General features: G+C 28.0%; 3 protein-coding genes and 4 long non-coding RNA genes across 9 annotated transcripts; 1 reads left to right on the forward strand and 6 right to left on the reverse strand.

Annotated features, from left to right (window-relative positions):
• Nucleotides 1-1863: 1863 nt before the first annotated feature.
• LOC123271187 (ABC transporter G family member 23) lies at nucleotides 1864-9488 on the reverse strand. Of its 3 annotated transcripts, none has more exons than XM_044737429.1 (9): nucleotides 9355-9488; nucleotides 7909-8123; nucleotides 7724-7814; nucleotides 5968-6147; nucleotides 4887-5901; nucleotides 4706-4821; nucleotides 3101-3171; nucleotides 2755-3020; nucleotides 1864-2680 (listed from the first exon to the last, which is right to left on the reverse strand). In XM_044737429.1, exons 2-9 carry the CDS (start codon nucleotides 8118-8120, stop codon nucleotides 2379-2381), a joined length of 2253 nt encoding a protein of 750 aa, XP_044593364.1. In that variant the 5' UTR covers nucleotides 8121-8123; nucleotides 9355-9488; the 3' UTR covers nucleotides 1864-2378. The 3 variants fall into 3 exon arrangements, with proteins under 3 accessions (XP_044593364.1, XP_044593362.1, XP_044593363.1); XM_044737427.1 differs by lacking the exon at nucleotides 9355-9488 and adding an exon at nucleotides 9052-9308; XM_044737428.1 differs by lacking the exon at nucleotides 9355-9488 and adding an exon at nucleotides 9052-9304 and having other exon boundaries at nucleotides 7909-8137.
• Nucleotides 9489-11085: 1597 nt separating this feature from the next.
• Nucleotides 11086-12264, reverse strand: LOC123271200. Its single transcript, XR_006510806.1, has 2 exons — nucleotides 11712-12264; nucleotides 11086-11604 (listed from the first exon to the last, which is right to left on the reverse strand). It is a non-coding gene; the product is annotated as an uncharacterized LOC123271200 (long non-coding RNA).
• A 3682-nt stretch (nucleotides 12265-15946) lies between these two features.
• Nucleotides 15947-17865, reverse strand: LOC123271195. Its single transcript, XM_044737443.1, has 2 exons — nucleotides 17681-17865; nucleotides 15947-17182 (listed from the first exon to the last, which is right to left on the reverse strand). The coding sequence occupies exon 2, from the start codon at nucleotides 16540-16542 to the stop codon at nucleotides 16033-16035; it is 510 nt and encodes a 169-aa protein (XP_044593378.1). The 5' UTR covers nucleotides 16543-17182; nucleotides 17681-17865; the 3' UTR covers nucleotides 15947-16032.
• Nucleotides 17866-18065: 200 nt separating this feature from the next.
• On the forward strand, nucleotides 18066-18598 carry LOC123271198. Its single transcript, XR_006510804.1, has 2 exons — nucleotides 18066-18175; nucleotides 18511-18598. It is a non-coding gene; the product is annotated as an uncharacterized LOC123271198 (long non-coding RNA).
• LOC123271197 lies at nucleotides 18472-19775 on the reverse strand. Its single transcript, XR_006510803.1, has 3 exons — nucleotides 19501-19775; nucleotides 19008-19172; nucleotides 18472-18848 (listed from the first exon to the last, which is right to left on the reverse strand). It is a non-coding gene; the product is annotated as an uncharacterized LOC123271197 (long non-coding RNA).
• A 1686-nt stretch (nucleotides 19776-21461) lies between these two features.
• LOC123271199 lies at nucleotides 21462-22354 on the reverse strand. The gene is made up of 3 exons (XR_006510805.1): nucleotides 22251-22354; nucleotides 22076-22156; nucleotides 21462-22009 (listed from the first exon to the last, which is right to left on the reverse strand). It is a non-coding gene; the product is annotated as an uncharacterized LOC123271199 (long non-coding RNA).
• A 1983-nt stretch (nucleotides 22355-24337) lies between these two features.
• Nucleotides 24338-27860, reverse strand: LOC123271189 (histone-lysine N-methyltransferase, H3 lysine-79 specific-like). The gene is made up of 2 exons (XM_044737435.1): nucleotides 27654-27860; nucleotides 24338-26920 (listed from the first exon to the last, which is right to left on the reverse strand). Exon 2 carries the CDS (start codon nucleotides 26771-26773, stop codon nucleotides 25592-25594), a length of 1182 nt encoding a protein of 393 aa, XP_044593370.1. The 5' UTR covers nucleotides 26774-26920; nucleotides 27654-27860; the 3' UTR covers nucleotides 24338-25591.
• Nucleotides 27861-27950: the final 90 nt, after the last annotated feature.

Consider the following 27950-nt stretch of genomic DNA (forward strand, 5'->3'; position numbering starts at 1 on the left):
AAAATACCAAAAATATGCTGCTTTACTACTATTATTCAATAGCTTGAAATTTTTTTTTATAATATTATAAATTATCGTGAATTATTTTTAAGAGGTTCATAAACTAATTTCTCGATTGTTATTGTTATTAATAATTTTTTTTAGTCTAGACCGGGATTCGAACTCAGATCATTTAGTTACGCGCCGAAGGCTCTACCAGTTGAGCTATCAGAGACACTATCCATACTTAATTACTCAGTCACCTAATAAGACTCACCGAGTAATAAACACAGCCGTCCATCTTACGGTAGAAAGCATTATATCTTTAATTATATCAGTATAAACGCGGCAAAATTATAGTATATCTTTGGTATTTTTACCGTAGAAATACGATTTTATTATTTTAAAATTATAGTTATATTATAGTTAATACATAGATTTTTTACGGTAAAAGTTCTAGAGTTTTACAGTAATTTTATAGTATTATTTCTGAACTTTGCAGCAAAAGTACGGTAGAAATGCTGCATAACTATAGTAAAAAAACTGGCCAAAATGACCACAGAAATACCGTATTATTTCAGAATTATAACGGTAAATTTACAGTAAACGCATTAATACCGAAAATTTACGGTATTTAAAAAACCGCGAGGGTTGAATATAATCGCGTATATAACGTATTTTATACTTAAAAAAAAAAAGGCGTCATAGCGCTGTCGACTGGCTGTCAATATGGGATTCACCATAAAAATTATGAACTAGTTATTGACTCCCATTATTTAAATATCATAAAGCATACAATTAATTTCGATTATTTAATTTTATAAATATTTCATATATTGTTAATTAAAAAAAAACATAGATCATATAATTACATGAAAAAATTAATTTAAACTCGGCAGTTAAAAAAAATGCTTTTCTAACCAAAGTTGTTAAGAAAATAGACGCTCGTAAGCTGATTTGATGAACCGGTGCTAACTTTATTTTTTTTTAATAATTAATATTTAATATTTTGAACTGAATGTGATTTTTTTCAATTTTTTAATTAATTAGAATTTAATAAAAATTTATTTGATCGTTATTCTTATTACAGATAATTTAATATATTTAAAAATAATTTAGGGTGTCAATATTTAGACCCCCGTCAATAATTGGGGCTTTTACCTTACATATATATATACCAATATTTAAACGTCTTTCTTATCCCAAATATTAGTATTTAACATTTCTTCATTTGGTTCAAAGTTTATAGTATCACTATCTTTGGATAAAAAGTTTTTAGTAATTAAAATAGACTTTAATGTATCAGTTGATAAGTTATTTCTATGATCAGTTTTTACATTTTTAATGACATTAAATTTATCTGTCACTTGAAAATTTTTTAATTTTTTTTAACAAACAAATTTCTTCAAAAAAATTATTTTTAAAAAATTGCATTTTTAATTTTTTTAAATTTCTAAATGTCAATTTTTTTTTTATAATTATTTATTGTCATAATTTATTTGTTACAAAAATTCTTAAAATTATCAAATATCCGCTAAATTAATTATCATACATTTTTAATGTCACTGAAACTTCTCTTAACGGATACATTTGAAAATGGTAAACCTTGTAATAGAAAGTATATAACTTTTTTTAGATTCTTAACCCTTTGAGCCGGTTGCTATGAGAATTTCTCTCACGCAACAACATTCAACTTATAGGGCGGCGATATAGTGCAAGTGAGACAAAAAAAAAACACAACAGGTACGAAGGGTTAAACAATAGTTCACCATTAATGGTGAAATTAATTAGCTTTTTTTATATTAAATTTAATATCTTAAGATTTTCCTCCAATAATCTTCGGAGTCTAAATTTACATAAATATTGAAATCAGTCAAATCCAAAAACGCGTGTCGATTCCATTTATTGTCTAACTCTTGCAGTACAATATTTTTACAATATTCCATCTTGATTAAGCTGATTACCCGATTTTACCCACCCAAATCTAATTACCTGTATATAAGTATTGTTCAGTCTGTAAGAAAGAAAACAACTAAATTCAAAAATGATTAAAAAAATTTTTATACAACAAAGAAAACATCTTTAATTGTGACAATTACTTATTAATAAAATAAACTGTACAATACATCTTATTTCTTAAAAAATAAACAATTCTTATTTTATTACTACAAATTAATTGCATATACTTATAAAATATAATTATTTGTTATTATATAATAAGAATTTACAAAATAAATAATCTAAAATGCATTGAGCAAATGATAACATTAAAATAAATCTTAACTTAATTAATTGATTAATATTAAAGCCTATATTTTCTAGTATTATTTTTAATATTTAATTAACTAATATATAAATCTAAAACCAAGATATGTATAATTATTTACTTAAAAGTCTGTTCAACCTTTTTTGAATTTAAGTAATAATATCGCTAGAGTTTGGAAGATAATAATCCAAATGAAAGTTGCGAGAAAGCCTTCATAAACAGTCGGATTGGAGATAGGCCAACCCCGGGCTAGCATAGCGCGAATTGACTCCGTACTTTTTGTTAGAGGTAGTACATAGCTAATAGCACGTAGAACAGGATGCATTCCTTCGACTGGCCATATTATTCCGCAGAGCATAACGATCGGGAGGAATGAACCCATCGCCATGTATGTCGCACTTCTTTCTGTCTCACACACGCAAGCAATCACGAACCCTGTAAGTAATAATAATAAATCACATACTTATTTGAAGATTATTTATATTTATGTAAATTAGTGATAGTCTTACCGAAACACATGCCACAGAGACCAGTGAGGATTGTCAGAACAGTTACCCAGGCAATTTCACCCTCGCATGTCAGTTTGAATACAGCAAATGTCACTATTAAAACCATTAAAGTTTGCCCGGTCATCACGACAAATTGTGTAACCACTTGACTGAATAATATTTCCGTTCCAGTTAATCCTGATACTAGACTTCTTTCAAGAAGACCTTCGTTACGTTCCAGTAACATAGCACCTGAGGTCAATGCGACTGATAAGAAGAATATTATCCTGTAAATTGATATTCAAAAAAATTCGTAATTATTTTATTGATGACTTTATTACTTTAGAATATTATTAATATCACGTACGTTAATATAATGCCTGGAGCTGCAAAATCTGTGAAGTTTGGTTCTTGTGGTCCATAAATTGGTGTTTTAAACTAAAATTATTAAATAAATATTTTAATATTAGTTTTTTTTTTTTTATCTAAAAATTATAATTTGTTTTTAGTAAAATTTTTAATTTTTTGAAGACTTATTTATAATTTTGTTGTCATAAAATTTTGGAAAAATTTTTTTTATTTTGTTAAATTATACCGAAAGGTAGCATCAGCTCAAAAGTTTATAAATGTATGTATTTATGTGTTAGATCCGGCCTTTTTAGCACGATTACGGTCATAATTTTCAACAAATCCCAATGAAACTCAATAAATTTATTCTTTGGCAACAGTCAATTTATTATGTTTAAGTTTTTTAAGTAGTTTTAAATAATTTTTTGGTTCCATAAATTTGTTTTGGCAGATAAAGATCTTTCATTTAATTCTTGTCAGATATAATTAATTTTATGATAAAGCGATAGTATTTTTGAAATTTACTTTAATTAGAATTAAAAATCTCAAAAAATCATTGAGTCAAAGTTTCTTTAATTATTTATATAATTGAGAAAAAGGAAAATTTTGTCTTAGGCGTATTTTTAGGTAGATTTCATAAAATCTATTTATTGCATTGGCCCTTGTGTCAAAATTTACATAGAATTTCGTTACTATATTCATTATTTAGTCGAGTAAGGTTTAAAAATAGCTGGTTTGGAAGTTTATATATGTATGTATAATATACATTGTATATATTTATGTAATACTAGCAGTCTGCCCCGGCTTCGTACGGATATTTAACGGAAATTCCAAATTTCATTATAATATAACATAGCTTATGTCACCCGGGGATAGTGTAGCTTCCCAACAGTGAACGAATTTTTTAAATTGGTTCAGTAATTTCGGAGCCTATTCAATGCAAACAAACAAATAATCAAATATTTCCTCTTTATAATATTAGTACAGATTAGTTAAAAAATTTATTCATTTTTATAAAAATCAACATTTTACGAAATTTTCCCAAATAAATTCAAAACTATAATTAATAACTAAATTCCGGCAATTTAATTTTAAAGTTCATGTAATTAGTTTTAATTTTTTTTCTTTTTTTTAATAATTTTTTCTATTTTTTTTCTAGCTTTTAAAATCAGCAAAAAATATAAAAAATAATTATTTTTATGTCATTATCCTCGAATAAAAATTCCGTAAAGTGGATGTTATAGCTCATAAAATAAGTAATAATTTTCATTATTAAATCTATAATTTCCCTTCAATTTATAAATATTATAAATATTTTAAAGGTAAGGTAAGAGCCCCAGTAGCTTCTCAGGAACCAGTACCTGCTCACTACACGTATTTGTATATCTACATCTATGAATATAGATATACAAACACATCGAGTGAGCAAGTACTGGTTCCTGAACAGGTACTGGGGCTTTTACCATAGTATCAAATATTTTATTTTAACTACAACTATGTGCTTAAATTGATAAATCTACCTTTCCATCCCGAGTATGATCAAATAATGTTTTTTTTTTTTTTTTTTTTTTTTTTTCTTTAATACAGACTAAATTAAATAATCATTGAACTTTTATATACTTACATCTATCGGGATGTTCGCAAGTTTTTCGTTGTTATCACAAGCGACCATCATCTCTTTAGCAAAGTCTTGAAATGAATAGTAAAAATCACGCTGCAATAACTGACCAATTTGTTGATCTATAAGTAAGAAAAAAAAAAGTAAATTTTTTAAAGACTTAATTAAAAAAAAACACTAAACTTACTAGACATATCCATAACGACAAACATATTAGCAGTTTCAGCAGTGAATTCATCAACATCAGTAGAGCTTTCTAATCTTTCAATAAGCGAATCCGTATAATTTTCAGGAAAACTAACAGCAGCCCATGCCCAACCTTTTTTAACAGCGTACCTCGCATCATCTTCTTGTTCGTAATTAGTAAACACAACTTTACGTTTCTTCAAGTGTTTTAAGAATCGACAACTGAGCATTCTTTTGTCACAACCAATGGTTGGTAAGCAAAGATCGGTACTACTATTCAACTCATTATTGACAACGGCAATCGAAAGACCAACCGGATCTTTACCGATTGACAAACAAAATATTATTATCTGTAGAACCGGCAGTCCGATTATGAAAAGCATCATACCAACATTTCGCCACATCCACAAGAAATTTTTCCAAATGAGCGCTTTCATGTGCTGTGGATTAAGCATTTTGAAAGTATTACCGCCTTTCTCTTCAGGCGGCAGCTGTGGTATGTGATCGTCGTCTGAAGTAACAGCAATACTGCGTCGCCGACTAGAGATACTGACGTTATCACCGAATTCACCGCTCATTTCATCATCGATATCAATATCCGGCGGTACACCTGTTACACTGCTGAGGATGCTGCTGCGCCTTCTTAATCCCATATTCTGCCGTCTGCTCAGCTTGAGAAAGACTTCCTCAAGTGTGTCCATTCGATGCATCTCCATGAGCCTTGTTGGTGATTCTTCAGCGAGGAATCGACCACCTCGCATCAAGCCGATTATACTTGCCTGTCGGGTTTCTTCTATATAATGAGTCGTGATTATTATAGTTCTTGTACCGTCTTTGGTGATTTTAACCAAATGATCCCAGATACTTTGTCGCAGAACTGGATCTATTCCCACTGTCGGTTCATCCAAAATTAAAAGTTCCGGGTCTGCTAGCAGAGTTGCTGCTATTGATACTCGCCGTTGCTGACCACCGGATAAATTCTTAACAAATCTGTTCTCGTTTGGTAGATCCAGAAGCTTTAATTAATATTTTTATTAATTATAAATTTTATTTTGGTGAATTGTAAGATTATTAAGACTTACCTTGATTAGAAATTCTAATTTTTCGTCGACTTGATTTGTAGTCATTCCAGCGCACCATCCAAAGTAGATAAATGTTTCACGGATGGAAAATTCTCCGTACAGAGCTATTTCTTGAGGCATGTAACCCACACGTGGACCTGGTACTCCAGATCCTTTAGATCCTGGTTTTCCTCCGAGTACCTGAAGATAAATTACATTTAGAAAAATTTTATTGGATTTCATTTAAGAAGATATTAAGTGTGACATGTCAAAAAATTTTTAAACTTTTTTTAATTTTTAAAGGGCTATAAATTATTAGTAAAAACAATTTTATGATAAAAATTTTGGTAATTATTTACAAGTGGGGTCCACCTATGCTAGCTCGTATTAATTTTTTTTTTTTTTTTTTTTTTTTAAATCAAATTAATCAATTTTTTTTTCAACTTTTCTTTTTTTATGTAAGGTAAAAGACCCAGTTATTGACACTGGCCTAGTTATTGACACTTGCAATTTTATTTTAATTAGAAAAAAAAATAAATTAACTCTAATAAATTAATAAATATGTTTTTTGAATTATAAATTTTAAGATAATTAATTTTTTGAGAACATTTTATTTTTTCAATTAGAATAAAATTGCAAGAGTCAATAACTAGGCAAATGTCAATAACTGGGTCCTTTACCTTACTTTTTAAAAAAATAAAAATATATCAAAAAAAGATAAAATAGAATTTTATCCAAAAACATGAGCCAAAATTTTTTCCAACTTTTAAAGGCAAAAAAACTATCGAAATCGTCATTTTTTCTTTTCACGACATTTCTTATCATAAATGCGCCGTAAAAACAAGCAGAATTAAGAAAAAAATTTGAAAATGTTAATTTTTCACCTAATTATGGCCTAAAATGAGGTTGACCCCACTTATAAATAATTACCAAAATTTTTAATGAAACTGAAATTAAAAAACACCTATTGATTTTAAATAAATTATAAAAAAAATAGAAATTTTAGTAATGAAAGACACTATTTTAGTACCAATTTATTTTTTGAAAAAAAAAAATTTAATTGCTGACTTCAATATTATTTTTAGTTATTATTTTTTAAATATGCATTAAAAAATAAGGTAATTATTTACAAGTGAGGTCAACTCCATTTTGGTCCATAACTAGGTGAAAAATTAACATTTTTTAATTTTTTTTTACTTGTTTTTACGGCGCATTTATGATAAAAAATGTCGTAAAATGAAATAATGAAGATTTTGATAGCTTTTTTGCCTTTAAAAGTTGGAAAAAAAATTTGGCTTTCATGTTTTTGGATAAAATTTCTTTTTTTTTTTTTTTTTTTATGTATTTTTTTTAAAAAGTATATAAAAAAACAAACAATTTAAAAAACAAGATCAAAAAAAAAAATTAACATGACCCATCATGGATTGACCCCATTTGTAAATAATTACCTTATTTTTTAATGCCTATTTAAAAAAAAATCAAATTTTTTGACCCGTCACAATAAAAATTCTTCATAACAAATTAAGGAGATTAAAATCAAAATAAAGCATTTTGATAAGCTGTCAAAAACCTTAATTCTACTAAATTTGTGACAATAAATACATTTACTTTCAATAAATTTTTCCAATAGAAATTTAAAAAATAAAAAAAAAGAAAAAAATAAATTTCAAAAAAATTTGTATTAATTTTTGGATATAGATGATAAGTAATTAGTAAAAATATAATTATGTCCTTTAGATTTTAATCTCCTTAGTTAAAAATGTATATCAGTCCAAACCCAAATCTCTCCAGCATTTAATCGCCGTCTTCCCACAATGCATGAAAGCAATGTGGTTTTACCGCATCCACTTGAGCCTAATAGTCCGTATCTACGTAATCATAAAAATAGGAAAAATCATTTATTATTATAAGTGATTTATTAAGTTATACAACATCGCGTGACTTTTCCATATTCATACTCACATGCAACCCTTGGGAACCGTCATATTAAGCCCATCAAGGACAACATTCGGATTGCTCTTAGGGCCATATTTTTTGAAGGCTCTTCTTACACATATCGCATGCCGCCTCCGGGTATCTAAAGTCGACACCTGAGGTTGAAATTGTGCTCGTCGAGTTTTCAATTCAATAGACGTTACTTTGGAGCTCGTACTCGTTGGCTCCGTAGGCTCCATTCTCTTAAAAAATTTTTCTAAAATTAATTCCCAGATATTTATTAAAAAAAAAGGTATTTTTTATTTCAAACTTGATTTCTTCTCCCGCTTGCTCTTCGAATTATTTATTTTTTACCGCACATGATTTCTGGTGAGTATTCATATACATAATACTTATACCTAAATATTTTATATATAGGTAGGTTTAGCATGCCGTGATGTAACAGACTCTCACTATCGTAAGCATGCTCGGCTGGACCGATTGCCCGACTAGCGACCAGATAATTTCTGGTGAAATCAATGCGTTTATTTTTTATTATTCTTTTTTTGACATTATTTTTATTTACTAATTATTATTATTATTCAGTAAACGCTTCAATACTACGCAGAAATTTATGAAACATAAATATGACACAATATTAATTAAATAATAAAACAGAATATTATTACGTTTGAATGTAAAAGTAATTTCTCTCTGGATTTGGGAATCCCGAGTTACATCACAGAGTATAAAAATAATAAAATCCAGGACAGGGAAATTTATTTATTTATTTTTTTTTTAATTATTTTTGTTATTGCTCGATTAAAGTTCAGTAATTGATGCTGACTAATCAAAAGTTAAACTAAAATAATGTTAAATGTAATCAAAATATATACAAAGAATGTATGAGAAAGCTTCATAAGTTTTAAATGTCAGATATTTGTGATGCAATGAAATTTCATCATTTTCATCCATGTAAAATAATAATGTAAGTTATTTTTTTTGAAGAACTTTTTTTTTTAATCAGAATTTAAAAAATTAAAAAAGCGCGGCAAATTTTAATATTTAAAATTAAAGCGCGTAAATTTTTTGGTTGCTATTTCCTTGAATTTATAATTAATTAACACTCACATAAATTAACACTGCACATTTAATTAATTATTAATAAGTAAAGAAGGAAAAATAAATTACCCGTCACTGAATCACAATCCAAAAAGAGAATATAAATAAATTTGTAAGAAATTTAAAATAAAACACTGTGAAGAAAGAACAATAAAAATAACAATTGTTCGATTACGAGGCTTGAGAAACCATTAGGTCATTTGGAGTAAGAGAGTACTACTGTGGCCAGGTGAATTTGAAATAGAGAGTGGTTTGATCGGAGTTAAATTAACTTGTGGAAGTTACAACCAACTGACTAAGACTGAGGCTCATGTGGACGGTAGTCTCAAACTAAGAATCAAACCGCTTGTGCAACATTTACTGTCTCCTCACCTGTACTGGCTCGCTCACCAACAGAGCCGATGACGTGTGTCCTGTATGTCGCAGATCGCAACAAGAAGTTAAGCGTCAAGGGGCAGAGACGTAGGAGGATTTCGGAGGCTGTATCTTTCTGCGAACCATGGACCATGAACGTTGAACGGTGGATTATCCCGCGGGTTCTGGTGAGTTGACATTTATCTTTAACATTAATTAGTAGTTTTTTATAAACATGCACTTTAACAACTGATTGATCTTGAAATATTTTTCTTTCAGGATGTAGCGTTGAGATGTTCAGAAAATAAATATTACACAGAAATACTATGGAGAAAATTTTTCTGGTTTTTGGTGTGGTGAAAATTATTCAATGAAAAAATTTTTGGTAATTATTTACAAGGGGGGTCAATCATTTTAATTTTTATTTTTTTGAACGAAATTTCTATTTGATTTTATTGATATTTTTTTTGAAAAATAAATAAAAAAATAAACAATTAAAAAAAAAAAGTTGATTATCAAAATTTTAACAAAATTTTCAAAAATTTTTTATTTTTTTAGAAAATTGTAATATTCAACTTTTTTTTTTTTAATTATTCGTTTTTTTATGTACTTTAAAAAAAAATATATATATAAAAAGATAAAATAGAAATTTTATCCAAAAATAGGAAAAAATTTTAGGCAAAAAAGCTATCGAAATTTTTATTTTTTTCTTTCACGACATTTTTCATCATAAATGCGCCGTAAAAACAATTAGAATAAAAAAAAATGGAAATGTTAATTTTTCACCTATTTATGGCCCAAAATGGAGTTGACCCCGCTTGTAATTAATTACCAAATTTTTCATTTTTTAATTATTCAAAGTATAGGGTTTTATTTTTTTGGAATTAAAAATTTTATTTATTTATTTATTTATTTATTTATTTACATGAGCGCCAATCGGCATTGTGAATCTATTAAGATATTCTTTAAATTATAAATTTTTTAATTCTAAAATTGTAGCTCAAAAATTACACAAAAATAAATTAAAATTTATGAATATCATTAATAGTATTGCAGAATGTGTTTTTTCATTGGAGCGGAAAGCCTGGTAGAAGCCATTAAAAAAGTTCATTGTGTCATACAGGGAGTAATTTTTGTAATTTTTTTTTTATTACAGTCATTTGGTTTTTTTGGCATAAAAAATTAGAAAATAGGTATTTTGAAATTTTTTTAATTTCATTTTCCAGTAAATTTACGATAATTAAGAAAATTTGTGAAAAAATCGTTTTCATTTTATTTTATTTATTTTATGTCGACTGAAAATCTTTAATAAAATTCGACCATTTAAGTCTAGAAATTTATAGTATATTTTTACGGACTTTGTGTAAAAAAAAAAAAAAAATATTCATTTTTTAATCAAATTTTTGAAATTTTTTAAAAATTATTCTATTTTTAATAAACCAAGAAAAAAAAGTTATTGCTCAAAAAAATTGTAAATATCTTTTTTACAAATTAAAAACTTACCAAAATTTTTTATACAAATGTCGAGTTAAATTTTTCAATCAAAATTATGAGTGAAATATACAAAAATTGTAAGCCATTTTCATAAAAAATTTAATCTTCTGTAAGAAAATTAAAAAAAATTTTTTTAATGTAAAATCAAAAATTTATTTAATGATTAAATTCAATAAATTTTACACTGCAAAAATTTAACCCAAATTTTTCACAACTAATTATCATTTTACAATTGGATAACTAAAATCCATATATTTTTAAACTTTTATCAAAACACCCGAGATATTGAGTCTTTTTTAAAGTAATCTGAAGCATCATCAAGAGAAAGTTTTAGCGCTTGCAACATCGCACAAAAATGACTAAGCGGTAATTAAATAAAAAAATTCAATACTAAAATAAATTTATCAAATAGAGAAAGATATTTTATTTTAAAATGTATTAGCATAAATCAAATGAATAAAATATTGTAAATTTTTTGGAGAACGTACGGAGTATATATGATAAAGAGTGGGCATGAAGAAGAAACAAATAAAAAAAACTGATACTGGTCCTGGTAGATTGGAGACACGGTCGTTCTTGGGACTCCCCCATTCGCGTACGAGAAATAAAACTTGCAAACTTGTTTGAGTGACTTTGGACCGTACCCAAGGATACTAGCCCCTGACCTGACCTGTCCTTGCTTACCAAGTAGTTGCGCAAAAGAAGATACATCCTCAGTTGTAAGAGAAGAGTCTAATACTGATTAATAATTGATTTGCAGATAGAAAATCTGTTCTAATGAAAATAAAGTAACTGCGTGATTAAATATATTAAATGAAGGCGCTCTTTAAAATATTAAAAAGTTCAACACTGTTGTATTTGTTGTAATGAGTCACACTTACTCCGAAGGCCGTTTTCGTGCAGATATTCTAATCAATGATAGTTTTAAGTATGTAAATTTCCGTCAATCCTTTCTAAGAATTTGCGGGACCTCGAAAACTACCTTGAAGTGAATTGGATCGTCGGGAATAATTATTTTATCCTCTTAATCTTATTTTCATTCGGCAAACCCGTTTTGTTGCTTCAACATGTGGAAAAAAATAATAGTAATGAAGAAACGAATGATGATAATGTAAAGTACGAAGTTAAACAAAAACTTGTTGAGACTTTATTGTATGAATGATGCAGTTTAAATACGTGTGTGCTGAAAGAATAAATTCCGTAAAAAAGAAGCTCGCCTTGACGAACTGAACAACAAACACCAACAGAGATCTCTTTTTCTTTGTCTTAAGCTATTTACGTAATTCAACCTAAAAAATTAATTAGTATGTTTATATTTTGATGTCCAATGTGTAATTATCAGGTATTACTTACTACTATCCTCGATATGTCGTATATTGTGAAGCGATCGAGAATTTTTTCTAGTTAAATTATTCGATTTTCTATTATACAACGTTCGATAGATACTTATGAGTTTCATTTATTTTTAAAAGTAATTAAAAAGATATTTTAATTAGATCATGAGCTGAGAATCGATTTGTTATGTGATCGTTTTTAAAATGATTTAAAAAAATTTTTTATAAATTACAAACTTGATGTTTAAGTCTGGAAAATAAGCTCAGGATATTTTTCCGCAAAATAATTAACTAAGTACTTGATATTTTTCTTACGAAGAAGAATAAATTGTTTTATTTTAAATATGGATTCAGAGTTGAGGTGAAGAATTTTAATGAGGATTGCTCAGAGGTGATGAATTGAAAAGTATGCAAGAAAAATATACAAATTATTCTTTTAAAATTAATAAATTTTAAAAATAAATATTAATTGCAGAAATTTTTTTTATTTTCTAGCGGAAATTTTAATTATAAAATTGTTACTTTCGAAATCTTTTCTTTGTATTCAATGTTAAAAATATTTTAACACTTGAAAAAAATTACTGATAGAGCGGGACTGTTAATTAGAACTTCAAAAGGTCACTAAAATATGAATTTCGTAACATTTGATATTTAAAAAATAAATAAAATGTCTTAATGTCATTTTTTATAATGGAAGAATTGTATTTTGGTATTATTGATCAAGCTTGATAAAATTTTATTAGAAAAATCTATTTGTACATAAGATGTTTTATCAATGGTTCTTTAGAAGATTCTTTATAAATGTTTGAGTATAATGAAGATAATTAAAAGAATAAGAGAAATTTTGCGGCAAGGATGTTTTTGTAATATAAAATAGATTTCTATGGTTAAATTTTGTATCATCACAGAATTTTTTGCCAACAGTCAATTTATTATGTTTAATTAAGGTAGTTATCATAGTACGATATTGTCAAAAAATTAGAGATTATACGCGCCGCAAAAGTATATGAGCTTGTAGCTAAGTAATTCATAATTTTTACGCAAGACTGTACCCCTGGAGACGTAACCGATACATTATTAATATATATATATTATATACTTTTTCATAAACTGTTTAACTTTAATCCGTTATTTACAAATAATTAGACGGTCAAAAATTTTTTTTTATTTTTTTTTTTAACCCACAATAAATACATTAAAAGACTGTCAGTTTTTTGATAGTTTTTGACAGTTAGTTTTCTTTTTATAACTAAGAAACTGGTACAGAACTGCAGAGAGCGTATGCAATCAATGTTAAATATCCAATTTTTAATTAAATTCTTCTCGGGTTATAGGTGGTCAATCAACTTAAAATTTTAAGGGTAATTGTATCATCATGTCCTTCATAGGTATAAAAAAATTTAGAATTTTCTGACAGTATTCCTTAACCACGAGAAAAATACTTTCATACATTCTGAGTCCAGAAAAAAAATTATTTTTTAGTTGAAAAAAAATGTTAAATTCTGAATTTTCAAATATTAAATGTAATTTTTTTAATTTTGCAATTAAAAATCATTAATTTTTATAGTAAGAAGTTAAAAACAGTATAATTGAATTTTTATAAAATTATCAACATATACTAGAAACCTGCAGCCATTATTCGTCTACCGAGATTTACGGATTATGAATAAGAAAACTTTGGCTTAATAATTTTTTTATATATATAATCGCACTAGTAGTTTGTGTAATTTTTAAATCAATTTTAATTATAATAGTCCTATCACAGGATCAATTACAAATAATTTAATGGACAAATGTGACGGAACAAATTTATAGAACCAACAAACTATTAATTAAAAACTCTTCCAAAAACTTGACATAAAAGATTGATTACTGAAAAATATATAAAACCAAAAAGCATTAATTCTTCTCAAGACCTTTCTGATTATATACCAAGTTAAACTATAAAAATTGCTTTAAAAATAATAATATGCTCGTTACAAATTTTTTTTTACTCTCTTAATTATTTAAATCATAAATGACTACCGCTGCAAAAATATCAAACCCAATTTACGATAAAGATATTATAAACCCGTTAAAACATTTTTCTTAATCTCTTAATTATGTAAATTAATTTTTGACTTATAACCAGATTGACATATACAAAACAAAATAAATAAATAAAAAAATTTTGTTTATCGCGAAATTCGGATCGATTTATAACTACTTCGAAAACTTATCCTAATAATTTAACTGTTGCTGATAAGCATATGAAATATTAAAAAGGCACTAATTCAGATCAAAACCCCTTCAATGATACTAAATTTAATTAAAAAAACCCATTTTATTATAAATAAAGCCATTTGGCATCCGCTAAGATGGAAGGTAGATTTCATATAATTCATGATTTTAATAACAATATTATAAATAATTATTATCTCTCAAGTTTACATTTTCGAAAATTTCTAATGGCTGCCATTTCTAAACTATTTGATGGATTTAGCTCATTTTTGAACTCATTCAAGCTAATTATCTGTAGAATAAGTTTACCAATTTTCATGAAGATTCATTAAGAATTGTGGGAGTTATCATGTCCACAAGCCGAGCGTTATCTATACTAATTATAAAGAGGAAAGATTTGATTGTTTTTTTGTTTGTTTGTTTACATTAAATGAAAAATTCTTTCACTATTGGGAAGCTACATTATGTCCGGGTGATATAGACTATATTATATTATAATTAGTTTTGAAATTGTCGTTAAATATCCGTGCGAAGCCGGGGCGGACTGTTAGTATTACATAAATATATAGATACTAGGGCTGTACAATTTAGCCGGTTAGGCCGGCTAAAAAAGTTAGCTAAGTTAATTAGCCAGTTAGCTGGCCAGCTTAGTTCATTTAACCGATTAGCCGAATTAACTTAGCTAATTAGCCAACGGCTTAACCGGTTAACCTAGCTTAACTCAGGTAATTAGCCAACTGCTAAACCGGTTAAATAGCTAATTTTTTATATGTTTTTTGTTGTATACTGAGGTGCGTATAAGTATTGAAATTAATTTTAACCTCGTTTTTTGGGAAAAAAATCATGAAGAACAACAGAAAAAACGAAATTAAAGTAATTTAATGACTTATAAATTAATTAATTTTTTTTTTTTAAATAGAAAACAGTAATAGAATAATTTATTAAGTGGGTCATTCCATGTCAAATCGACCAATAGTTGGAATCGACCCCTTCCGATTTGGATGAAATTTGGTCACAAGTTTGCCTTTATCATAAAATAAAGTTGTGCCAAAGAAGAAAATTTTAAAAATTTTTTTCGAAAAGTTATGCAAAATTAAAAATTTCACCATTTTCAGGTTTTTAAAATTTATTTTTGTAATATCTCGGAAACTATTTTAGTTACAGACATGGACCAAAGTTCATTTTAAAGGGGATACTTAGGACTATAAAAATTTTTTTGTTTTGGGTAAAATTTTTGAAAAATCAAGAAGTGGGAAAATTTTGAAATTTAAAAAATCGTGAAAATCAAAGCTCGCTATGAAATTTTTGGTTCATTTTTTTTTATAGAGTACCTCTTACTAATCTTAAAATATCCTGAAATTTTCAAGAGGGTGTTCTTTTTTTTTCGAAGATATAAATTTTTGAATTTGGGAAAAAAAAAATGTGAGCCGTCACGGGACGCCTGGCAGATGTGAAACATCGGCATTATTTTGTAAAAGTAATATGCAGAAAAGAACAGATTGTGATAGGAATTAAATATGTCATAATGATAAAATAAAATATTACGATTTTTTTTCCAGATATCGATGACTATTTATTGAATAAACATTTATTTTCATTAAATACAAAAATTTACGAATTTATTTCAAATCGTGACTACTTAATTCGTTTAATCAGTGACTTCGGTAATAGTTATATTCGATGTTGCCTCTGAGGACCGTATTACTGTGACAATTGGTCGATGGTAACTGAAGTATGTTACAAAAGTATTGGACATAACATTATCAAGAAATCTAATAAATACAGCATCTATTGTTGTTCCGTATCTGGTGGTAGGTTCTCTTGGATTGTTATTAATTTGCAATTGAAATTCTTCTTGGAGAAACGTAATTAATGGCGTTGATTCATCTTTTGCAAAATTTACATTGAAATCCCCAGCTAAAATCAATGCTAGTTTGTCTTTATTGGTTTTGAAAGTTATTGAACCTCTGTGACTGTACGGAAATAATCTCTCGTGTAAAAATGAAATGATGTCATTTATTTTTTTATTAGGAGAAATGTACACAACAATCATCATCAATTCACTTCCATCTTCTAGTTTAACGTGTGAAGCACATATATCGCCAATAGATGTTTGGGAGACATGAACTTCTGTAGCATTTTGAATTACTAAATCCATGTTGAATGTAGTAATATGTGAAGTATTGTTGTTTTTATAAATGGCAACTCCAGTGGCTCTAACATTTTGTCTCTTAAATTTAGCTATACAATGAAAATTAGGTAAGTCAACTGATTCATCTGCAGGAAGCCATGTTTCAGTTAGTAATAAAAAGTTACTACTTTGAAAAATAGAATCTTGTAAATCAGTAGTATGTTTTCTGAGACTTTGACAGTTTAAAGTATAAATGGTTAATTTATTTCTGGAGTTTATAAATTCAGTGATCAGTCCTTGCAATGTAGTAAGTTTGTTTAGAGATAATCTTTTAAATTCTTGCTGTAAACTTGAAACTGATGGATCTACTCTTCTTCCATGATAAAATCTTAAATTATCCTGACTGTTACATATAAACAACCCTTCAAGACTTGTTACTCGTGTTAAAGCTACGTAAAGTAATGAAATAGAATGATTTTTACTATACTCATAGACCACCTCGTCATATGTATCTCCTTGAGAGCTTAAATAAAAATTAGTATATTCTGGTACTATTAGATTAATAAAATCTTACATAACATTAATAGTATGTCTTGTGTTTAACTGATCTTGGTGATGTCCAGTTTCAATAATAATATTTTGTGACCCCTGTGATGATTGTTGGGTTCTGAAATATTTATAAAAAATATGTTATTAAAATATACAGAAAAATTTTAATTGGCTTCAATATATTAGTAAACTCAAGAATCTTAGCTAGTTATTTCAATATATTACTAAAGATCGTAAATTATAAATATCAATAATAAATGTTTCACTATAAATTCCACTATGATTAGAAAAATTGATTAATTTTTTAATGTTCATATTAATAACAAATAAGAAAAACATTCGTGCGTTGCACGCCATCAGCTGATTTTGAAATACAATTCCGTCAGTCTTAATAAATTTATTCTCTAAGCAATTGTTTTAATGCATTAATTTCAATAAGAATGAAATTAAAATTAATAATTAATTTAAAAACATTATATGCAATGAAATTTATGTGAATTTTAATCTACCAAGAGAGTATATTTTACATTTACTGGCGCTCAAAACACACCAAGTATACGCGTGCTTAATGCACAGATAAATGCATACTTTAATTATAAAAATATAATTAACTTACTGATGACTTGATAGTGTGTCATAGTGTGATTTTGCTTTCTTTGCAGGATGCTGATCACTTTCACTCTCTAAATTATCACGGTCAGACATTTTATTATCAGAAAAATAATTTATTTTCAAGTAAAACACAGATTATGTGTACTGTAGTAAACAACACTGTATACACTACGGAGTATACACTATAGGTATCCGAGCTCAGTGTAGCGAGAGAGATGGCTTAACGCCGGATCGAGTGAGAGAGAATCGCACAGTCGATTGCGCATGGCGACGCGTCGCCACTCCGTACACACTACTGCATATTCGCTCTGTGCGCGACTTCAGCGCCATGGCACGTTTGAACTACAGGGGGCTATTGTAATATATTTATTATGTATTGACTGGCTGTCAGAAATAATAATATCGAATGATAAATAAAAAAATGTTTTTTTAATTAAAGGAAATATTTATAATAAATATTTGTTAATGTAAAGTGTTCTTGTGCATTAAAAAGTGAAATGTAAGTATATTTAATACCGAAAAAGTAGCATAGAAGTTAGCACACATAAAGATAGGTTAACTGAAATCAGACTGAATTCAAATAAAAAGAAAATAGAGAAAAATTATAAGAAAACTTGAATAAACATTTAATTATTTTTTTTTATAAGTAAGTTTAGATTAAACGAAATTACCAAAATATTTTATTGTTTCAAAATTCTACAAATTAAAAGTGCTGATTGTTTTAGAGTACAAAAAAAATAGATTATGTTTGCTAACTAAAATTAACATATTACAATTCAATAATAAAGCTGGGAAAAATTTTTAATCGATTAAATTTATCATTTTTATTTTCAGATTTGGATTTAAAATGGAAACCATAATAAAAACGGGATTTCAATCAATAACCCACGAAATTCAGTTCCAGCCACAGACATTGGTAAAAGGAAAAAAGCTGGTTCTTGCTGAACATGTCCGAGAGGTAGAAGAGTTTCGCAAGAATAACGAAAGCTATTTAACTTGACTAGTTAATTTGACTTTAAAGCTAGTTAACTTGACACTCTTGATCAACTCTCAAATGAGTTACTGTCGGCGGATCCACAGTAATCATTTCTTGCAATTCATTAACTTCAGGCTCAGGATTGAGTGCTGAAGATGCATTTTTGTTCTGCCGGCGGTCCATTAAGCGCTTAAATCTGAAAAATTTATTACACAAAAGTTCATATTATTTGATTGCTGATAATCACAAATTTTAATAGCGACAGTATTTATTTATAAAATAATATCTAAAATTTATAGTAATACTCTCCTTTTTAGTTTTTAAATTATGTTAATTTCAATATATTATTACTCACCTATTCGTGACCATTAACTCATTAACTTTTTGAGATTTATAAACTGTAGGAAATTTAGTAGGAATGTAGCTGGGACTCGATTCTATGTCAGACTTTTGGCCTCCAATAAAATGATCACTACAAATATAATCATGTGCCTTTGGAGTCCACAATGAGCCATCAATACTGCAAGGAAAATTGAAAATTTTTAATATTTAATATTTAAAATTTATGATCATTGGTATGGATAATCTTTTAGTTTAATATAATGAGTAGAAAAGAGTAAATGAATCTTAAATAATAAATGAAAAGTTTATAATAAAAAAATTCAATCTTATTTTTTAATATATAATTAATAATTATTAATTATGCTAAATTTATAAATGTTTAAAAAAAATTTTTTTTTTAATTAATAATAATATTTACTAGCATTTTCTAAACTTAATATTTTTTTAAGTTTTACTCCTTTCAAGATTTTTATTATTACCGATAGTAAGGTTATGATTCTACTTACTTTTGTCTCCTCAGCGGCTATCCATTTTTTCCTTTGATTTATTTTCCAACTTGCTGTTGGAAATTTATAAAAATGACAAGCACTTTTTCTACCTGTATTCTTACAACTAACAACACAACAACTTTTGTGACTCATTTTATGTTATGTTATTTAAATAAATTTTAAATAACAATTCACTTGTATATTTAGCTAACTCGAAACATAAAAACAGCCCCCCGTAGTATCGGATATAGCCACGGGTAGCGCTGACGGTAAATCAGTTTCTCCCCACCATGGCTTCGCACTGAGCGAATAGACTGTATATATATACCATCATATAGCGTGGCGACGCGTCGCCACGGCATGCGTCGCCACGCCAGAAATCGGTTTTACGTGCGGCTATAGATGTTTCACATTAAAAATTTTTTTTTTTTTTAAACTTCGAATGATGTTAAATTAAATAATTATTTAATTTTGTTATTCTCAATAATAAAAAAAATGAAAATATTATCTGTACTACCATCAAGTTGGTCAACAGAAAGAATTGTAAATATTTTTGGCGCGTCAACATACATGATAGCAAAGGTGAAAAAATTAACTATTCAGGTAAAAAATTAGCTATTTAACCGGTTAAGCCGTTGGCTAATTAGCTAAGCTAATTCGGCTAATCGGTTAAATTAACTAAGCTGGCCAGCTAACTGGCTAATTAACTTAGCTAACTTTTTTAGCCGACCTAACCGACCAAATTGTACAGCCCTAATAGATACGTCATTTTTAAGCCTTACTCGACTAAATAATTAATATAGTAACGAAATTCTATGTTAATTTTGACACAAGGGTCAATGTAATAGATAGATTTTATGAAATCTACTCTCTAAACATGAATTAGTAGTTTTTCACTAATTGTAAGTGAATATTCACTATCAAAGTGCGAATCGTACCACGCAGAATTAGTGACTATTCAATGTATGAATATGTGAATATTAAAATCCACTGATTTGATTATTTAATATGAGAATTCACTGAATTAATAGATAAAAATGAGAATCCACTGATTTGATCATTGAAGATGAGAATCCACTGAAGTAATAAATACAAATGAGAATCCACTAATTCGATCATTAAATATGAGAATCCACTGAATTAATAAATAAAAATGAAAATCCACTAATTTGAATGGTGGACATAAAAATCCACTGAATTGATCGAATATCATTATTCACTCTGAGACTAATCAAGTGATTGATCACGGAGGTAATTTATAATTATAAGAACCATAAGTAATAATACAAGAATAATAACAATAACTTGTCATGAAAATAAAATCATCATATATTGAATTATGATTATAAAATATGTTGCACAGAAACATTTTTAAAAATTCCTGAAATTTTGACTTGAATCATTTTTGTGAGACTTAGCAAATGATAAAAGCCCAATATAAATTATAATTATAATAATTATAACTAATAATGCATACATACTACTTGGTAATTAAAACATAGTAATAATAAATTTTTTTTTATAAAGTACGTTGCACTGAAACACTGAAAGTTATTAACATATTGACTTAAATCGTTTCTCTGAGACTTATCGCAAGTGATAAAATTCCAATATAATTTGTAATTATAATCATTATAACTCATAATACATACAAAATACTTTAAAATGAAAACATAATGATTATAAATTAAATTTTTATTATAAAATACATTTTACTGAGCCATTCTCAACATACTTAACATACTGACTTGAATCATTTTTCTCAGACTTAGCAAGTGATAATTTAAAGCTTCAATATTAATTATAATTATCATCATTACAACTAATAATGCATACATAATATTTGGTAATTACAACATAATAATAATAACTTTTTTTTTTATAAAGTACGTTGCAATGGAACATTTTTAAAAGTTCCTGAAATTTGGACTTGAATCGTTTTATAAAACTTATCGAATAATAAATTTTTCAAACGACTTATAATTATTAAAATTATACTTTTTTTATGAATATACCAAAAGTAATTGATAATGAAAACGTGATTATAAATTAAGCTATAATTATAACTGTAAAATGAAAACGAAGGCATAAATTAGAAAGTACGATGTACTAAAATATTTTTTTAAACAGTGAACATAGTGCCTTTAACTTTTTCCAAACTAATCAGAGGATGAATCATCCGCAGCATTATTTAATGGAGTATTGTTAAAAACGACATACGCTGATGTAACGCTGATACGCTGGATCTTGGTTGCACATCTTTCATTGCAAAAATATAACAATCAATGAAATTATAAAAATTTTGCAAATTATCTGGGTACTTCAGATTTAAAACATAAAAGAGTTTGTACAACAAGTTGAAAGCTGCAATCGGTGTACTGTTTTGTTTAACATTTATTAGCCAATTGTCGCCTTCGATAAAAAAAGTTTCAGTATCTTGTCCTTTTACTAAAATTAAATACGGTTGGATGTTGGTCACTTGGCGTTTTTTTACCTTTTTTGCATAATTAATTAAATTTGTTCCATCCTGTATTCAAGATAAAAAATTAGGCTCAATGAATATAATAATTATAATTTATTAAATCCAACTTACGGCAACTATTTTTAACAAATCTCTGTTAGGAAATGCATTGGTTTTAAGAGGCTCATAATCGTCATCATTTTCATCACGTTTCTGAATAAAATAAAAAATCAATTATTTAGATCAAAATCATAAAAATAAGAACAATTATTTAGGTATTAAATTTTCAATTTAAGTCTATACGTACCCTTTTCTTCCTTTTTCTTTCCCTTTTCCTTTCCCTTTACCTTTTTTGGTAATTATTGAATTTGATACAGGCAGTAAGGTTGACAATATCATCAGAGCCCTCAAATTTTCTAGAACAAAATATAAAAAATTACAGAACGATGTAATCTTGAGTATATATATATATAGACAGATATTTCGCGTTATATCAGCACGGAAAACATCAGTAGAAGTATGACATAGGAAATAAAATATATTAAACATGATATTAATCAAAGCAACAATTTAGCAGCTAGTTAATTTTATCAAGTACATACGTAAAATGTTTACTAACCATCTGTAATGATAGCCGATTCGGTATACTAAGCTGGTTTGCATTGTTTAACGTAATGATAAATCCGGGGAGCATAAAAGGATACAGGTAGGATACAGAGAGTCAAATTCTCGTTCGATCTGTAATTTAATACAATATTAAAATTTCAGTTTTTAGTAAGAAATCAAAAAAGGTAATAAAGGTAAAAAAGGAAATTAAAAATTGTTCTGAAAGACCTTACCATTTCTCCATCATAATCTAGAAAACGTGGATAATGACTGAAAATTTCCGAAATTGTCGGACCTGACTGCTCAATCCACTGTCGCCTAAAGTCTCTTATTTCTTCAAGAAGCGTGACAATTTTTTCCTTATTCTGATCAGTTGGATTACAATTGTTCATTACAGAAATCTTAAATAATATCAAAATAAATAAAAAGATTACAACAAATCAATTAAGTTTTAACTAATTAACAACCAACTTTTTGTTTTATTTCTGTTTCTGTAAATCCAGAAACGAATTGAGATGACGAGGAATAAGTTTTTTTTTCTTGTCGTTTCAAAGCTGCCTTAGAATACATTTTCTTCGAAGGGCTTAAATTGCTTCGCATCGTATACAAACGATACTCCAAAAATCCAGTCTTTGAGTTTTTGTCATAGTAAGGTTCTTAAAAAATATAATTTATTGATCACATAGTTCGTAAACGTAAATCTTATAATATAATTTTCAGTTATTAAATTCACGGAAAAAAATTTATAACGACACGTTAAAATAACGGAATTCTGATTTGTGTAGTATTTTCTCAGAGATTATTTGAATTATTTTTCTACTGCAAATTATTTTCATTAGTTTAAACATATATACAATTACCCAGCCGTTTTTATAAAATGAGTCTTTCAATCTAGGAAACTCTGTCACCATAGCTTTGGCCAACGCAATTTTTGCTTCTTCCGGTGGATAGCTGTAGAAAATAATGTAATTATTAAATTTTACAGAGAAAATTTTAATTTTTCCAATTATTGTATTGTTTTAATAATTGTTTGATGACTTACTGAGTAGCATGGAGACTGACTAACTCAGACATTACCAACCGGACTAAGGCTTTCCTCTTCTTATCAACGAAAATTTGATCAGATCTCATAAAGCTTTCAATAAGTCTGAACCTTCAGGTTTTTATTTTAGTGTCACTGCGACAGTACCGTACCTCTAAAATTTTAGAAATAGAAATTATAAGTAAGATTGATAATAATTCTTTAAAATAAATAATATCAGATAGAAAAACAATTACTGAAAACTGATGTCTATCACGTGCTAACACTTTTTCCGTGCTAGTTCCAGCAACTACCGACGACAAACCCTGATCTACTGGCGAACTTTCATGAGAATTCAGTGCTGACTTGCTGTAATTTTCTTTATCAGTTCCAACGTTGGCTCTGAGTTTATCTAATAATCTCATCAACATTATGCGTGGCCCCATTTTAATTCCCATTTGCTCAAAATTCTCTTTTGTCAATTCCAGGAAAACGCTCCCATCAATAGATTCATCTGAAAGCCGATAAAAAAAAAATTAATATTAATTTATAACTTATGATCATCAGTACTTAATAATTTTCTTCACAGTTATTTTCAATAATAAACTAATGTATAATTAAGAATTATTTATACTGACCACAGAAGTAAGTTGAAAATATGAGTCATAATAAAATATGACGGAGACTTATATACAAATTTGGAGAATTTGATGGGTTCCAAGGGCAAAAAGGTTTGAAATGTGCTAAGGCGGATACGGCAATAAAGCGATTATCAGTTTCATGGGGATGTTCAATCGAATACGCGTGTAAATTCACATCAAAATCTACTGTTATGTAAGTAGATACTAAGCAATAAATTTCTGTACCATTAAGTATAACTAGTTCTTTTATTTTACCAAATAATGGCAAATTGTTAGGCTGAACTGTTGATACTTTCAAACATACATATAATCCAAGGCGAAATTCTACACCATTTATTTTTGCAGACTTCACAGAAAGTACTTTGTCATTTATTGCATAATTTAATTGTAACAGAAACTGTCGGCTCAGAGTGGAATCGACTAGTTCTTCTTTCCGAGAAAATGATTGTAATCGAAATAATTGAACATCTTTTCCACCCCATTTCGCGCTTTGTCCACATTGAAATATTTTTATCAAAGTTTTTGGAGGGTTCTTGAAATTACGGACAGCCTGAGCTCTAGCTTTTGCAACACCATGTTTAGCTTCTTCACGCATGCACCAATAGTTTATAGCTGGACCAGACCACAAGATGCATTCAGGATAGTGAGATAAATGATGGAATTTATTTATTTCATGAATATCAGGAAACAAGTTTTGGAAACTTGTTCGAAACTGTTTAATTAGAGCATCAAGATAAGGCATTTGTGAACAAAAAAGCTTCGGAGCAAATACAATTTCCATGATTTGTAGTAAATTTTTTATCAAGGCCATATATTTATCATCACTGTCAACTTTATCAAACAGTAAAAATGGCAATGCGCGAATCAAGCACCAAACTTGCATCGCCTTTTGACATAATAGATGATCATTTTTTCTTAACATAGAATCGGTGAAGTTAGCAGAAGGTTTATTCACATTTTCACAAAATCCCCATTGAAATGATGCTATATTCCCATTTAAATAATTAGTATCAAATTTTTTTTCAACTAATATGTACTGTTTAAGAACCAATTTTATGACCATTGGGCAAATACCACATAGAAAATCGTGCATAGGATCGAATACTTTATTACGGGTTATATGAAAATATCTAGATTCGTTTAAGCAACTATTTCCACGCATGCCTGTAGCTGTTGATCGGAAAAATTATTACGAGTTAACAGATCTAAATGCTCCTGATATAAATTTAGAGTACGCTCTTGACCGTGTTGAAGAATTCCGGCATGTAAATTCTCTCTTGAATACATACATAGTCGACAAAACTGATTACAAGATGGTCCTAACAGATTGAATACATCATGTACAGCAAGACCATCTCCAATGAAAGCAACAAGAGTTGCTCATAAAATAAAAGGACCATTTTCTGTATTCACTAGTATTCCTGCATCACTTTCCAACTCCTCCAGATCATTCAAGAAAGGTTGCAGAATTGCTTTGAATCCGTACTTTTTCACATCAACGTCTGCACATAAAGCAAGCACATGAATAGAATTCAAATCAGAAGTTATTTGTGGTGGTATATTTTGAATACTGTAATAAAAAGCTCCTAATTTATGAATTCCAGTTTTGGATCCTAGAGGATTCACTATTTCTAACTCATCGTAATAAAGTTGTAATCGGAGGGCATGCGGATGTTGTTGCAGGAATTCGTGAGTTTCTGCATGCTGTTCATCGAGAAAAGAACTTAGTATACCTTCTGGTGATTTTTGTTCATGCAGAATGGCTTCTAGGACATTTGGATTATAAATATCTAATTTAAGAGTCTCTATGATCGGTACATACTGAAAAGTATCCATCACCGATGTAGGCTGATACGTACCAGTAATTCTATTTAGTTTATTATCCATTCGCCGTCCAAGTGGAATTTCAACGGGCTTAATATATTGACAAGACTGTTCTAAAGCTGTAATTTGGCCGTCAAATCTTCTGAGACCATCGAAAACATTAGATAAGTCAAATGCTTTTAAAATGTCCTTAGCTTCATCATTACCAATTAAATCTTGTTCAATAAAAAAATTATTGACTTTATTTCTAAGAAAATCACACGTGTTGACTAACAATTCCTCACATTCATCTACGATATCTGTCAATGTTGAAGTTGTCATAGACGGCTTACACTGGAATCGACCAATCATTCGAACAATGTGATAACTCATGTCAAACACCCGATTATTATTATTATTATTATTATTTTCACCATCATTATTAGGATGAAAATGATCATTATCATCAATATTATTATCATTTCTGTTGTCATTTTCATTGTCGTTGTTATTATCTACATTCATTTCGCTATCGTCGTTATGATTTAGTTGATTATGCAAATGAATTTTTTTAATATGGCGTCTCAAAGATGAAAAGTTCAAAAATCTTCGACAACACCCACCTTGATCACATTTGAATCCCCGATCGCCGACCCCCTGGCTTACAGTAAGCCCATGAACGTTTACAAAATGATTTTTTAATCCGCTCAATTCTCCACTTACTAATCGATGACAGAGAAAACAATTCAACCGTTCCATGGCAAATAAAATATTCAAAAAATAAATAATTAAACAAGTCACTTACGCCTCAATTTTTCGAGAGCGTCACAATCATGAACAATTTCACCCAACTTGATCACTAGCTCCTCAACTGACAGGTTCTTAAACACCTCCATCTCGATTATTCTGAAGTAAAAAAAAAAGAAATTTTCACATTAAAATAGTTGAAGATAAGAAAAGAAAATATCCTGCAATGTCAGAATTTGATACATTTTTTGCAATATTATTCTTATTAAACTTTATTTTTTCTCTCAAATAACAATCGACTCGACCAAAAAAAAAATTGTAATTGATTTTACTCCAAAAAATGGACACAAATAATTTATTTGTTAATTGTAAAAGACTTTGTTAGTTAATAATACTCTTATATAAAACCTGTAAGTAATTTTTAGCGCAAAATATTAAGTGCTTGGTGCTATTAAATAAATTGCATTATCAATAGTACACTCTTAAAATGAATCAGTGAACAAAATATCGAAGCAAAATGGATTTCACTGATTCGATTAGTGCGTTTACTCACGCGCATGCGCTTGGATATTCAGTTCACTGATTTAAACAGTGAATTTCTCATTCACTGGTTGAATCAACTAGAATCCGCGTGTTTATTTTAAGAGAGTACATTTGACTTCCGAAAAGGTGGATAAACATATAACCAATAATTAATTCAGTGAAAATTTCATTAAAAAAAAAAATCATAAAAAAATTGATGTAAGAAGTTTTTATCGCCACTAATGTTATTTTATCAAACGTTACCGTGAACATACAATTCATAGATTCGGGAATGACTCAATGTTAAAGTTAAAATTAGACTTTCGATAAAACATAACCTCAAAAATTCATTACATTAGAATTTAATTACAGAATCCGATACGAATGTTTGGTGCAATATAGAATTTTGATTAAGTTTTCTTTCAATAATTAATACGACTGACTTAATTAATAATTGTTATAAACTCAAGTAGTTTATTATACTCTGATATAAAATCCTTGAGCTACACTCTTCACGAAACACAACGTTCTCCGTATTACTAAATCCGAACAAAAACAGTTTCACTGTAAAAATAAATAATAGTTTAAAAAAACTAAAAACACGCTTTTTATAGAAAACCAAACTAAAAAATAGAAAATAAATTTAAATTAAGAATAGTGTTAAAAA

The sequence above is a fragment of the Cotesia glomerata genome, linkage group LG9 (genome assembly GCF_020080835.1).
Source record: "Cotesia glomerata isolate CgM1 linkage group LG9, MPM_Cglom_v2.3, whole genome shotgun sequence".
NCBI lineage: Eukaryota > Metazoa > Arthropoda > Insecta > Hymenoptera > Braconidae > Cotesia > Cotesia glomerata.